Source organism: Sorex araneus, chromosome 2 (assembly GCF_027595985.1).
Source record: "Sorex araneus isolate mSorAra2 chromosome 2, mSorAra2.pri, whole genome shotgun sequence".
NCBI classification, from domain to species: Eukaryota; Metazoa; Chordata; class Mammalia; order Eulipotyphla; family Soricidae; genus Sorex; species Sorex araneus.
Window position 1 is genome coordinate 362887625 of NC_073303.1, and position 15161 is coordinate 362902785.

Below are 15161 nucleotides of genomic sequence, written 5' to 3' on the forward strand. Positions count from 1 at the left end.
GCTTCCCTCACTCTGTAAGATTCCTTCTGTTCTACTGATGTACAGAGTATAAGTCCCTTGATAGTTCAGTCATCCATAACGTAACTCTAATCTCCAGGACATAAAGGTGCTGCGGGAAGTAATATTTCAAGGTCAGTTCATGTGAACCACCCTCAGGCTATCATTCAGACAATGAAGTGCTTGCTCTGAGAGTCCCAGACATCAAAATATACCTAATGGAACCAAACCCAAACCAATCCAATAAAGACAAATGAGGAAATATTAAACATCTGTCCATTTTATGCTTGACAGCTCTATTATATTAAAACCTCGTGTGTTGAATGCAAAGTAATACCTCTGATGCTTTGTCTCTTAAGCTTTCCAAAATTTTAATTTACAAATAATCCATTGGTTTTTAGTAATTAAACAGGTTAAAGTCACAAGGTCATCACTTTCACCACATTTTTGGTTACCAAAATGATAATGATAATAGCAGAGAACACTGAACTGTTCATGTGTAATTCTGTCTATACAGTAGTCACTTCTATATAATAACAGTAGCATATGTTAGGTTCCCCACTAGAGAAAAACAGAGTGTATCCTTGGGGTCATGCAAAATATCATGCAAGTGAAGAGATGCCAAGGTGAGTATGTTGGATGGGTGGATGACTCCTTTCATAACCGGGAGGCCTGTCTGAATTCCAGCCAGTTCAGCTGACAGCTTCATCTTCTCTAAGTCAGCATAAATCCTACTTTCAAAAATGATAGTCCCTTGGTACTTTCTCTTTCCCCTGCTTATCAAAGTAGTTACCAAAGTATTTCCTCTGAAAATATAAATATTCCACTTTCAAGCTGTTATACTTCCATGCAACGTAAAATATTTTCAGGAATTTACAAATCCAGTCATGGAAATATACAATAGTGATAATATAATCTAACTGCTTGCTTCATAGGTAAAGAGGAAAATACACATCCTGAACTTGGGAACGCACCACTTCCACCAACTTCTCATGGTGAACGACATTTTTCTTGACTCTGAGAAGCTTACTTATACTTGATATACATTAATTGAGCATTTATTCAGCTTCTATTTTATACTAGCTACTTGGTCAGAATCTAGCAGTAGACATACAATATTAAGTCTCAGACCCAATGGAACTTGTGTGAAATCATTGCCCTAACTTTAATCCCAAAGTTGAGATTGGTCCCTGGGCAAAACAGGTTAGGTTTTTTGGAATATGATCCAGCTAGCAAAAATGTGCCTAGGAAAGAATAGAATAGATTATAGGGCAGGCAGAAATGCGTGAAGGACAGCTTGGAAGCTGGCCCCACATGCTGGGGGACAAAGCAGCTGAGATAGAGAAGGGAACACTAAGTAAATGATGGTTGGAGGGATGACTCGGGATGGGAGATGTGTGCTGAAAGTAGACTATGGACCAAACATGATTGCCTCTTAGTACCTGTACTGCAAACGATAAGACCCCAAACGAGAGAAAGTGTAAGAGGGAATGTGCCTGCCACAGAGGCAGGATATGGGAAGGGGTGGGGGTGGAGGGAGACATACTGGGAACATTGGTGGTAGAGAATTGGGCACTGGTGGAGGGACGGGTGCTTGATCAATGTATGACTGAAACATAATCATTAAAGTTTGTAAGTCTGTAACTGTATCTCATGGTGATTCAATAAAAGGGGGGGATAAATAAATAAATGTGTAAAGGGAAGAATAGAATGAAACAGTATAGAGTATACTTGATGTAGAGTGCACATAAGCAAAAATAGATTAAGAAATTTTCATGACTTTATACCTTCAGGCCACCTGCTGACTGACTCTGTTATATCCCCAACCTGTGTTCTTCAAGTACCCTTTGAGTTTTGTTTTTTTTTAAATTTTATTGAATCACCGTGAGATAGTTACAAGCTTTCATGTTTGGGTCACAATTTCACAATGATCAAACATCCATCCCTACACCAGTGCACATTCTCCACCACCAATATCCGGGTATGCCCCCTCTTTCCCACCCTCCCCCTACCTCCATGGCAGACAATATTCCCCATACTCTCTCTCTCTCTCTACTTTTGGGCATTATGGCTTGCAACACAGACACTGAGAGGTCATCATGTTTAGTCCATTATCTACTTTTGGCATGCATCTCCCATCCAACTGGTTCCTGCAGCCATCATTTTCTTAGTGATCCCTTCTCTATTCCATCTACCCTTTGATTTTTGATGTGCTCATTCACTGGCCTTAATGCTTCTATCAACCTAAACAGTGGCTCACTCGTTTGGAGCCAGAGTTGGGGTTGTATTGTACTGCTTAACTGACCATCCTGAGAGATCACTGACAGTTTCCCAAGCGACCCTACAGTTTGGATACTCCTTGTGTGTTTATTTCCTGTGTATTTGTTTGTCTTGTTCTTGACTCTACCACCCAACCCCAATGGAATGGAGGTTGAAAGTGCCAATCCAGTTGACTTTAGACAGGAGCTTACCCTGGACAAAAATGAAGGCTTGGACAAGGGAAGGTGGTTGTGTGTGTGTGTATGTGTGTAGAAACTATGGGCAGCACATGTTAGCTATTTGAATTATGAAAATCATGCTCCTGTAATACCAGAGAAAGGCCTCTGTCACCTAGAGTGAAACTATTTATACTTATCTAACCTACTTTACAATGCAAACTATAAGGGGCAATAGAATTGTATTTTCTTCTTCAAAAAACCCACAATTCACATCTGCATGTGACTTCATATCTGTAAGCTGAAGTTTAGACCATGTGAGTAAATAGATCTCCTTCTACCTTCAGGACTCTTCATTAAACAGGACTTCATGGTTGTTACTGAATTTGAATTTTTCGTACTTTTCCCAGCCTTCTACCTTTCCTTAAAGGGCTCTGATGATGAAGCTTTAGTTTCTGTATCTAAAAGACCTCCTGATTCCCATGGTGTGCCTTGTGACACAGTGATAATGGTGGGAGTCAGACGTATTTCCTGGAACAGTAATCTACTGATCTTTTCTCCCCTTTTAGATTCATAGAATCAAGAAATGACAAGACCATTAATCATTGTGCAGGAATAAACAATGTTGCTAAACTTGTCAGCCTTTTGATCCTTTCCAGATCATTTTTTAGCCCAGTTCTGGAAAAGAAAACCTTGCCAAGGCTTTCATTTTTTTCTACAGTGTTGCATTTGCTGTGCCAAGTAGAGAAAATTGAGGTCATATGAATTTAGGATTCAGAAAACCATGTTGTAGTAAAAGAGAAAACTAAATATAAAATATGTGTGTCATCCAATAACATATATGAGAATAATATATGTGTATGTGTATATGGAGAGATATAAAAATAAGAAAGAATGCTTCTCTCCAAAATAAATTTATCAGCAAACTATCTCATGCCTAATTTAATATTCTGGGTTCTTTAATCTGTTGGAGACACTGAATAACTGTTTTCCCCAGTGCTAAACCTTGCATTCATTTTGCGTAGCAATTTGTAATAAATGCCACAAATCACAACTTATCAATAGCTCTTTATGAGAGAGAGAGAAAAAGAGAGAGATTGAGGACCAGTATGGGACACAATGGAATTGATCCATGTTAACTAGAATCTTCCAGTTGGATTAGAGCCTAAGAAACACCGTAGGTCGCCTCAGGCAGGTTTATATGCAAACAACATAGAACAAATTGGCTGTGCATCAGGAGTACATGGTAGGTCATGTAGTTGGCAGCTGCTGATAGTCTCATTCCACAAGTGGGAAATAACCTCATTGCAATATTTCTTTATCTCCTCTTCTTGTATCTAATTCTTCCCAATGCTATGATGGAATTCAAGCTTCATCAAAAACTGTCTTCTCAGACTAACTGTTAACATAAAGATTATGGTTTCACATGAACTAAAGTCATAACTTCTTGGCTCACGGATCAATTATTCTCATGCCATCTTGTAAACTTGTATTATCTTACATCTTTCTTTGACTCTCACTTGTATACATTCTCAGAGACAACATCATAATTTTTTTAAAAAAAATATTTTACCTTTGGGTCTGATACTGTATTTAGAAGATATTTAAAAGATTTGTTCAAAATGTTGCCTTTCTTTAACATTATAACCAAAAGTTGCATGATAACAATAGTTAACAATTAAAAAAATTTTCAAGTGTGCTAAGGTATTTCTTGGCTTTATTATTTTTATTTTTTACAAGAGGCACCATCTCCTCCATTTTATTGAAAGTATTATTCTTCAGAGGAGTTTTACATGAACAATTTTGGGGACAGAAGGTGAAGAAGAGAGAGATTATAAAATAATAGGTGATAGGTTTTAAATGAGAAAATATCATGCTACATTAACAGTACTATTTTTTAGCAAACAAAATGCTTCAGACTATGGTGCTATGCATATCTTTCAAAACAATACAATACTTTGATAGATGCTTTTAAAAAAAAGAGAGTATTCAGTGTCTAGACATCTTCCCTGAGAGTCTTACTCACTGAAGAAAGTATATGTAGTAGAAGAAATATTTTATATCAAAGGACTCTCAAAATGTCTTCTCTCTAAAGACCATTCTCTATAGAAACAAACACCTATAACATATTTAGTAAGATTCAGCAGGATACAGTAAAATACTAGAAAATTTTATGTAAATAAATCCTAGCTTTTCAAATGATGCCCTACTGATTTATTGCATACCTAATTATCATGTTCCTTATCATTAATCCAAAACATAGTTCTGACCAATCACTAACAAAATTTTGTAGAAAAAAATAAATTTATATTTATGTTATCCAACATATGCATTTTTTTCTTTTTTTTTTTTTTGCTTTTTGGGTCACACCCGGTGATGCACAGGGCTTACCTCTGGCTTTGCACTCAAGAATTACTCCTGGCGATGCTCAGGGGACCATATGGGATGCTGGGATTCGAACCCGGGTTGGCCGTGTGCAAGGCAAACGCCCTACCTGCTATGCTATCGCTCCAGCTTCCTGCATCTTTTTCTTACATGTTGAAAATGCTTAGCCAGGTAATCTAGCTGTTTTTAGATATATCCTTGGGATAATCTATTGTTGAAATTTTAATTGCTTCAGAACATCTGAAATTTTCTGGACTACTTAAGTGGGAAAATACTTTTTTTCTCACAGAGTAAGAAGACAATCTTTTCCACTCTAGGAAAACCTTCACAGGCCCTTCCTTTGTGAAAGGATTTGACAAAGTCATAAACCAAACATCAATCATTTTGCCAAGTTAGAGAGTGGAAATTTGGTCAAGTATTCAGTAGGGAGTGATGTCATTCCAATGCACATGATGCTGTTGCCTGTGACTCGTGCAGGTATGCTTAACATTGGCCAGGAGCTTAGTCCCTTCATAGTAATTACAACAACGTCAGGGATAAGACTGATGCAGAAGAGTTTATAACACTGGAAGAAACAGCAAGTAACAAATTCCTTCAGTCTAAAGAAACATCTGAATTAGCAAAATTTTGCTCCTTATTAATGTCTCCCCCTTTGGGCAACCTGGAAATATACATATATATATGTGTGTTTGTGTGTGTACATACATATTATACACAGTTCATTCTGCATGCATGGATGTAAAATATATCCTTAGGCCCTAATATTTTCTACTTTTCTACTTCCGTAGGTCATTTCAGCTTCTCTTTAGCATCCAGTTTCTTAAACTGTTGGTCATAATCCCATACGGGGTCATATAACTGAATAAGGAGATTGTGAACATTCTGGCAATAGCGTGAAATATTTCTGAATTGAAAAGATCAAGAGTTCATTAGAAATCAACCATAGCATGAGCCCGTGATGTTTGTGGCAGCACTCATCCATGTTACCTTTCTTGGGGGAAGAGGGGTCATGAGCAGAAAGCTAAGAATCTCTACTCTAGTCATGCCTGTATCATCTTGAGCAGCTTTTTCTGTTCCTTGTGTCTCCCCTCCCCGCCAAGCACTATGCCTCTGATTGCAAAGGACAGTGTCTTTATAAAACGCTCTTATGACTCTGTATGTTCTATTATTGCTGTGACCATGGCTATTACAGGCGGCATACAGTTTGTTCCATTTTAACCGACATGAGGTAAAAGGGTTTGCACAGCTTGGAGCATCTTTCTCTCTGCTAGATTGGATGCCATCCAGTTCATGAATCATTGAATAAGCCAATAAGATCTTTTTTTAAAAGAGAGAGAGAGAGAGAGAAAGATTTGTACTGAGTGAAGCAATAGAGGTTTCCTCACTCCTAAAACTGCTCTGTACAAGTTAATTCAGAATTTAGTTGAATAGAGACTTCTAAAGCAAAATTTGTATTGTATTTGAAAGGAAACAAAGAGAAATCAACTTTAGTCAAAATGATCATTTTTTTTTTCTTTCTTTCTAGGCCCACCAAGACTATCACTATGTCCGAAGGAGATTATGATTATCTGATCAAACTCCTGGCACTGGGAGATTCCGGTGTGGGGAAGACGACATATCTTTATCGATATACTGACAACAAGTTCAATCCCAAATTTATCACAACAGTTGGAATAGACTTTAGGGAAAAGCGTGTGGTGAGTTTTTAAGTTTCCTGTCACCCGTGTTTCTGATCTGGCCCCTCCCCTTTATAAACTGAGAGTTAAGAAGCTGTGTGGATTGTATGGTGAAGTATCTGTCCCTTACACTTAAAATTCCAACTTGTCACTTTAGACCATTATTTCTTACTCTCTCAATTACAAATAATATTTGGCTTGGAAAAATATTGAGCGTCACAATCACTTGTCTCTAAATGTATATAGAAAAACTAATAATAAATAATTAATGGGTTTGTGGTGTGTTTTCTGTGAATTCTTAAGGAATCTTTCAAAACTTGAATTATTCAGGATCTGAAAAACATTAACTCTTGATTTGAGCTAAGTTCCTCGATAAGAATAAGTGTGTGTTTCTCTCCTCTTGAGAAAGAGGTTAAAAGAATGATTGGCAAATAGCAGGAATATGAGCTTTGTAAGTGCTTGCTGCATTTTTTATTTATGTGGGGACTCAGCCATCAATCACTGGCTTATTATGAACAGAATGTGAGACAAATCCATCCTATTTTCCAAGATAAGGGATTTTAAGTGAGAATCACAGCCATTTCCTTCTTCCATGCTAGACGCTAATGACAGGAGTAAGGATATTGTGACATGAGAGACGTGAAGCATAGGCACATAAGCCTAGCCAGATTGATGCCACCAAAGGTGTGTTTCATTGCCAAGTCGGCTGTGGCTTCCTTTTGATGTCACAAATGTAGTCATTCCTTGAGAACAGGGAAAGAAAAAATGAAACACTGGCTTAGCCGTAAAAACTGGCTTTCTATAATATCCTATACCTTATCTGAATGGTAAAACATGGCAGTAGACTCTTGGCAAATTGGCTTCTAACCACTCCTGCCTTCTTCCCTCCTGAATTTTCCCAACATTGTGGAAAATGTTGTGTGACTCAGTAAAAGAACACTTAACTCATATAGCTGAGCCTTTGGTTTCGATCCTTGGCACAACAAAAAAGTTTTTAAATAACAAAATCATAGTAATAGTCAGAGCTGGTTAAAATCTTATACATTGCTTTCATAAAAGATTAAAAGTACTTGGGCCTGAGAGATAGTACAGCAGGCAAGGTACTAGGGTTGTGCATGACTAACTCAGGTTTGACTCCCGCAGCCCAGAAAGTTTCCCAAGACCCACCAAAGTGATCTCTTCGAACTGAATGAGAAGTAAGCCCAGAGTCAATTCATACATAGCCCCAAAACCAAATGAAAAAAATTCCAAATATCATAAGTGTTTTTTTCATGTAAAATTGATTTTAAATAGAAGATACTTTGAAGTTATGTTGAGTATTGAAATAACCTGTGTAAATTTATCATGAAATTCTTTGCATACTTGACTATCTTTTTTGGAAAGTCCAATTCACAGATAAAAGGATTTTCAGATATTGTAGAGCATTTCACTTTTCTTTAATGCCTCCTTATCTATGATTTCATTTTGATTTGCAGTGAAGTGGGAAGAGATTATAGATCTCCATTTGCAAATAAGAAAATAAGACTCAGAGGTTAAACTTCGAGTTGATATTTGAACCTAGAACTTGGGTCCTAATCTAATGTTTGTTGCCTCCGTGAGGAAATGACAGAAGGTGCCTAATTTAAGTTTGCAATATGCCTAAATTGTGTTGAAAATCATACTTGCACTTGACATTTTAAAGTGAGAGTATATGTGATGCTTCTGGGAAAAAAACAGAGCAAATATTTATTCTGCACTATGAACTTTGATTATAGTAATTGAGAAACAACATGCTGGGTGAACCCAGAGAATCGGAGTGTCGACAAAATCGAAGCGGTCTCAACTGATGAGCATTGTGTCTTTCAGGTTTATAACACACAGGAACCAAATGGAACCTCAGGGAAACCATTTAAGGTGCACCTTCAGCTGTGGGACACGGCCGGACAAGAGCGGTAAGAGTTTACCTTGTTTTTAATCTACAAATGGCTTAGGAAACGGGCTTTACGGAGAATATCCTTGTGAAGTTGAAAATTAAAGATTTCTAAGTGGACATTTGTATCCAGGAATCAATGCTAAATGATTTATAGTTATTTAGCCTCAACTAGCCTTGGTATTTGATCCAGGTCTCCAAATTCAAATTTATAAATATATTGTCGAAGCTATGTTTTTTACTGGATATTGTCTTCAATATTTCCAATGAGAAAAATATCTTTCCCCAAATTTAAGTGAATTTAAATGGGACATGAACTTTATTATAAGCACTACAGAAGGGGGAACTGATGGAGGTGTGAATGTTATGATACCTTTCTCATATCTTTCCATTTTTCTGCACATCCTCTCCAAGTAGGCCATTTGACTGATATTTTTTTCTCTAGCTAGTTCTCTGAACTCCAACTAAATGTATGTCTTCCTGCCTCCAACCCCGTCTTTTACTCCTGCCTTGCTCATATCCTATCTCTTTTGTGTAACTTCAGATAACTGGAACAAAATCTGTCTTTCTTCTCAACCCCCTTCATCTCTTCTACATCCTTTACATTATTCAGTTTGCTCATTGCTTTACTCATGACCTTTTTTCTTAAAACAAACAAACAAAAAACCAGCAGCTTCACAGAAGGAAGAGACTGTGCCTAGATTTTCAGCATCCATTTGACAAGGTGCCCATGAAAGAAAATACTTAGCTGACACTAGTCTGGATTGCTTAGAGCTGGAAGTGCTAGTCCATTATTTGATGGAAACATTTTTCTCGGATCCAATATTTCTCCAAGTGCTGAAGATCCTATGCTAATGCAACTTTCCAATATTAGATGAAATAAAAATTGGCAATACATTGGCAGAGACGATATTTAGATGGCACGCACCTCCAATTCTATACCACATGTCTCAGAATGTTTATGCTTGTAAACACTTATGATTTTGAAATGCATCCAAAATGTTCTCACTTTTTGCGAGTGTGAACGCCAGGAGAGGTGCTGGGCCCTCTCTGTTAGCTTTTCTGACTGTGAATTCCATTTACACACATCCTTCAACACTGCTGGTTCCTTTCAAGTCATCCCTCACAAGAATCTTTCTTCATATGTCAGTTTTGTTGTCACAAAGATGTATGTTTTATAGACCAATTTGATTCATTTTTGAAGAAGTAATAGGAGAAAAATGTGGTTCCCATATGTCCTGGCACATGATATGTCAGTCTAGCATGATGGCAGGCTTCTCCCCTCTACCCCCTTTAGACAGCTGCTCGATGAAGAAAATGGGAAGTACTAGGGACATTCTTAATGACACGGAGGTTATTCATCCCTTGAGAATTTTGCATTCTGTGTTAGGAAAGGTGTTACTAGGCAACAAGATAAACAGTGCCTCACATCTTAGCGCTGTGCCAAAGACATCTGGCGCCATACCCCTATAAGATAATCATTATTGATAAAAATGACATCATGGGAAGAAGGAGGAAAAATTAGACCCTTTATGTAAACCAAAGGATACCAGGCACAGATTTAGTTCCCAGTGAAGGAGAAAGAGTTATAAATGCGATTTTAAAATCTGAGGTCGGGTCAGGGGCTTGTATGTAGTCTTAGCTTTCCTCACCCTACTAACTCGCTAGGTAGAATAAGGCCAGTGAGTCGAGCTGGAAATTGATTCTTTTTCTCCTTGAAATGGACCTTAGGGAGAATGGTGAGAAACAAAGATCCTGGGCATAACCGTCCAGGGGATGAAAATCATCCAGAGCATGAATGGGCATCTATGTTGCTAAGGATGCAAAAATGTTTGCCCCGATGGTGTCTACACAAAAGGCACACTTTCAAGGCACTTTGTCCTGTGCTATGAACAATGAAAAAAAGGATAGAAAAGCAAACAAAACACATAAGTGACATAAACACATTGCAGAGAAAACAGGGAACAGACTATTGTGGTAGAGGAAAGGACATTTTTGTAAGTACAGCTAGTCCCCAAAGAAAGAGAACCAGTTAATAAAAGCACTGTAATAACTGAGAGCTTCCAGTGGTTGGTAGAAAGAAATCTATAATAAAAAACAGTAGTAATTTCAGCATTTCATAATAATGATTATATTCTACCCCCAAAACTCTAATTTTGAAATCAATTGTCAGTAAAAAATCTCTTCTCCCTGATTTGGTATTAAAATTATTGCTTTATATTGAAATTAGCTCAAATACTTAATAATTTTACATCCTTTTCTATTCTCTGGATTTCTTTAATATGACATTTAATCAACAAATACTGTGTCCAGGGTCACAAAAAAATAATGTATAGCAAGTTAGAAGCATGGCTCCTTTCCTGGAGTTTAGAGATTTGATTGGACACTTGAAAAATAATGAATTATTGCAATATAGGCTTAGGACAGTAATGGGGGAAAGGAGTTATAGGTGGAGTCCCTAGGAGTCTATGACTCAGAAGTGGGTATGAGATGGGATACTCGGAGAACTAATACCTCCTTTGATGCAAGTGTAAGCATTCTCATATGCAATGTGAACTTTACTCAGGATAAAGATAAAGATGATGCTTCTTACAAAGAGGCGAGATGTGTGAAAGTCCAGGGAGAGAGCTAATTTTCTCAGCACTAAGCATGTAGTAAGTAGTCAAGATGAAACTGGGTAAATAAGCACAGGTCTGCTCAGGCAGAGTTTTGACAGTTTACTAGAGTTTATCATTATCTTGAGAACAATGCGTCATCGTTAAAATGGTTACAGCAGAGGACCTATATAGGCAATGGTGAGAAATTTAGGAAGGAGAGGGTTCTATACAAAACTGGAAGAGGAGCCTTTTGACCAGACTGTTGAAGTGATACCAGTAAAGAAGAATGAGCTTAAAACTCTACTATTTGGGAGGTAGGGAGAGAGAGAGAGAGAGAGAGAGAAAGAGAGAGAGAGAGAGAGAGAGAGAGAGAGAGAGAGAGAGAGAGAGGAGAAAACTGCCTGCCATAGAGGTGGGAAGGGGAATGGGTGGGAGGGAAAGTGAGGGAAACTGGGACCATTAGTGGTGGAAAATGTGCACTGGTGATGAGATGGGTGTTGGAACATCATATGACTGAAATTTAATACTTTGTAACTGTGTATCTCACTATGATTCAATTAAAAATATTTTTTAAGAACTATACTATTTGTAGAGTTGATGGGAAGGAAAGAGAAGGTCAGCGGGAGTTAATTATAAACATATACAGCAGGTGAAGAAAAAAATGTCTGTGGTATCTTAGAAGATGGTGATTCCACTGACAAAATAAATCAAGGGAGGAGTGAGTCTTGAAAGTGTGTGCTTGGTCCTCCTTGTGTTCATTAAGTGGGATCTCTAAAAAGTCTCTGGGCATACAGTGTGAAGAACAGGAACTGTCTAGGACTTTACAATGAAGATACTCATTACACAGGTCATAAATAAGTCAAGAAAGTGGGAGATACTACAGAGCCCTCTCAAAGAGATCCACTAAGAATTCTACAAATGGGTTAAAATAGAAGACCCCCAAATTAGGAAGTCAAGTAGCTCAGTGACTGGTAGATAGCCTTCTGTATTTCAAAACTATGTTCCTTGCTAAAACCCCACTTTCGAGTACTCTTATTTATCTTTGTCAATCTAAAATCTCTGGGCCTTTTATATATTGCCTGGTTTGGCTCACTGCTAATATTGAGATGGATCTCAGGACAACTTCAGCTTCACAGAAGACGTTGGATAAGAAGAGATGGAAGCAAAAGAGAGAAAAAGCTTACACTGTACATAAGAGCACAAGTCTGTAGCCTCTTATTCTTCAAAGTCCTTCTGTAGAGATGATTTTGAAGACATAAAAAGGCTTTCTCTTCCAAACAACTGAGTCTCTTTTGATTTTCCCAGGTGTCCCATAATCACCTTCCTCTTCCTCCTTTCTTCAGTGTCTTCCTTCTTTTCTCTTAGACACTAGCCTAAAGATAAGTTTTATCCCCCAAATTGTGCTTTGCCAGGGTTTTCTCATCAGTATCTGTTTTTTTCCTACAAATAATTCTGGTTTCAATTTCTAATACGTTGTGGTTTTTTTCATGTAATCATAAGTATGTATTTTCAGGGTACCACATGCCAAACTTTTTTCCTAGGCACAAACAAGAAAGATTGAAAAGTATAACTCCTGATTTTAAAGTGATTCATGTTTTAATTATGAACCACAATTTACCCATGAGCCAACAAGAGAGAGTCAGTCAGGGTGCTGAATAAGCAAATATGTGATTGAATATTACAAACTGATATGAGCTCTACAGAACATGAAGCCAGTACACGGGGTCTTAAAAATATCTGCAACCAGAGATTCTTCTTGAGTCATCACCAGTGTTTCTGCTGGCTCTTCCAATCTGTAGCATAACCCATAAAGGTTTCTGTGGGGGATTTCATATGTATAGGAAGGAAGTATTCTTTGCATTGTAGTTAAAATATGTTTGTAGACTAACTTTAAGAACTCTTCTCTGTATTTTCTTGGCAGATTTCGGAGCCTTACCACTGCATTTTTCAGAGACGCCATGGGTTTCTTATTAATGTTTGACCTCACCAGTCAACAAAGCTTCTTAAATGTCAGAAACTGGATGAGTAAGTGAGACCGAATAACTTGCACTGTCTAACTGGGAACCCAAGAGCTCTATTTGGTTGTTTGATTCCCATGGGGAAGCTAGACTGGGTACTGCCGATAACTTTGAGAAGTCATGAGTTTGAGGTTTCCTGTACCGCTTTCAAAGTGGTGGAGCACTGAAGATGACTTGAAATTATATTTTTTTAGAGATTTAGAAGTCCATGTTGGTCACCAACATCTGTGCTTAAAGTCGTTGTGAGTCAAAAGCCATTAATTTCCCTTGTCCATAAGTCTTGAGGACTTCTTACAAACAAGTAAGCTATCATATTAAATGGGCAAAGACAGAAGAACAGCAACATTTTCTGAACCTTTACACATGAGCTAACTAGGGGATTAGTTATGTGAGAAAATGTGCCAGAGTCCACCAACCACCTGAAGCAAAGGTGTTTTGTGTCAGTGAACCAGCCTATATTGAAAATATTCATGGAGTCTTAAAAACAGACAGTAAAATAATAGAAATGCTATTAACCAATGTTAACTAAGATTTTAAATGTTCAAATAATATTTTAATATATTTATAAAATATTTAATAAATTATTTAATAATATTCGGATATAAAAACTCAAAGAAAACATCTTCATTTTTCATATGATTTAGGCTAAGTATGAAGATCAAAAATAACCTAATCAGCTATTAAAGTCATGTTGACATATACTAACCCACAAGAGCAGTGTTTAGCTTTCCTTTTTTAAAGGTTGACATAATATATAAGGGGATGTTTTATTTAGCTTTTTATTTTGGTTTTGGGGTCACACGTAGCAGTGCTTAGGGGCTACTCCTGACTCTGTGCTCAGGAATTGTTCAAAGCATTGCTGAGGGACTACATGATCAGGGGACCAAACCTGGGCCTCCCTCATGCAAAGCACATGCTCAGAAACTAAAACTATCTTTCTGGTCCTAAAATAAAATAGACAGCATTTAATTAGCATTTTAAAATATCAAAAAAATTTTATGTTAATGGCATAGTTAGTAATTGTAAGGAGTTTCTGCTACTCTTGACATTTCTGGATATGTGGGGGGTTGCAAGGTGAGAGGGCTGTGTGTGTTCAGAGGGATTGAAAAACAACAAACCTACATCAGAATATTCCGTTTCAAGTCCATCTGGAGTGCTCATCTGACTTGGAGCAAGACCCAGAGTTCTTCATTCACAATCAAGGGCTCTGAAATCAGGCCACATCACCCTCGCTCACACACCTGCCCCATCTCTCAGTGTCATCTCAAGTCTCACGTGGGTTTCCGGGATGCAATGCACCTTTGTCTTGAATCTCTCATGTCACAAATGATTCCCTCTGTCTGATTTCTCTTCTCTCCTTGACAGGACGTGCTAGTTCTTTCACGTCCTTCAAGTTTTTGTTCAAACCTTATTCAAAGTTTATCTTGAGAGAAGCTTCCCCTAACCAGTCCACCTCAAATAATGGAATTCTTCATTATTCCGTATCCTTTCAACATACTTTCTAGTTCATTTGGTCATAGTTTCCTCCTGACCTTTTACATGTCTACTTTCTTATAACTTTTGACTGTTTCCACACTAAAATGCAAATTATTGGAGAAAAATTTAGCTTTGTTCCATTGCAATAGCCTAGAACCTGATGAGTGTTCCAGAGTAGATGCTCAAATACACACACACGTGTGCGCACACACACACACTTGCACATGTGCACACTCACACACAGACACACATGCACACGTATATATGTGATATTATATAATATAGTAATATGATTCTATACTAATATACAATTAACATACAGCAGATACTCAACATATTAATATTATTTATTAATATATCATTCACATTTCTAATGAATAAGTATATATACTTATATATGGTGCTTGATTGCTGTGTGGCCCAGAGGTGCTAAGGAGTCATCAGGGCCACCCTCCAAGGCAGGTGCTGCAGCCTTGTGAGCTATGTCCCTGGCCTCTAGACTCCACACTGTGAGTGAGGTGTAATATGAGGAAGAATATCTACAAATTCTAACTTCTTTAACTGCTTTTCAAATGGGTGTTTGTCCTAGGATCCATCTTTTTTTCATTATGTTATTACATTTCTTTATGCCAACTATTCCAATCTATTATTAGGTTATAAAGAAATAA

The 15161-nt window shown here is 37.5% G+C and overlaps 1 protein-coding gene across 3 annotated transcripts in view; it reads left to right on the top strand.

Annotated features, from left to right (window-relative positions):
* Positions 1 to 15161, top strand: part of RAB27B (RAB27B, member RAS oncogene family) — a 169743-nt gene that overhangs the window by 145781 nt on the left and 8801 nt on the right. For all 3 annotated transcript variants that reach the window (XM_055128334.1, XM_004616142.2, XM_055128335.1), the window contains 3 exons: positions 6343 to 6514; positions 8339 to 8424; positions 12921 to 13024. In XM_055128334.1, coding sequence (XP_054984309.1) covers positions 6362 to 6514; positions 8339 to 8424; positions 12921 to 13024 — 343 coding nt within the window. In that variant the 5' untranslated portion in view covers positions 6343 to 6361. The remainder of the gene's footprint in view (positions 1 to 6342; positions 6515 to 8338; positions 8425 to 12920; positions 13025 to 15161) is intronic.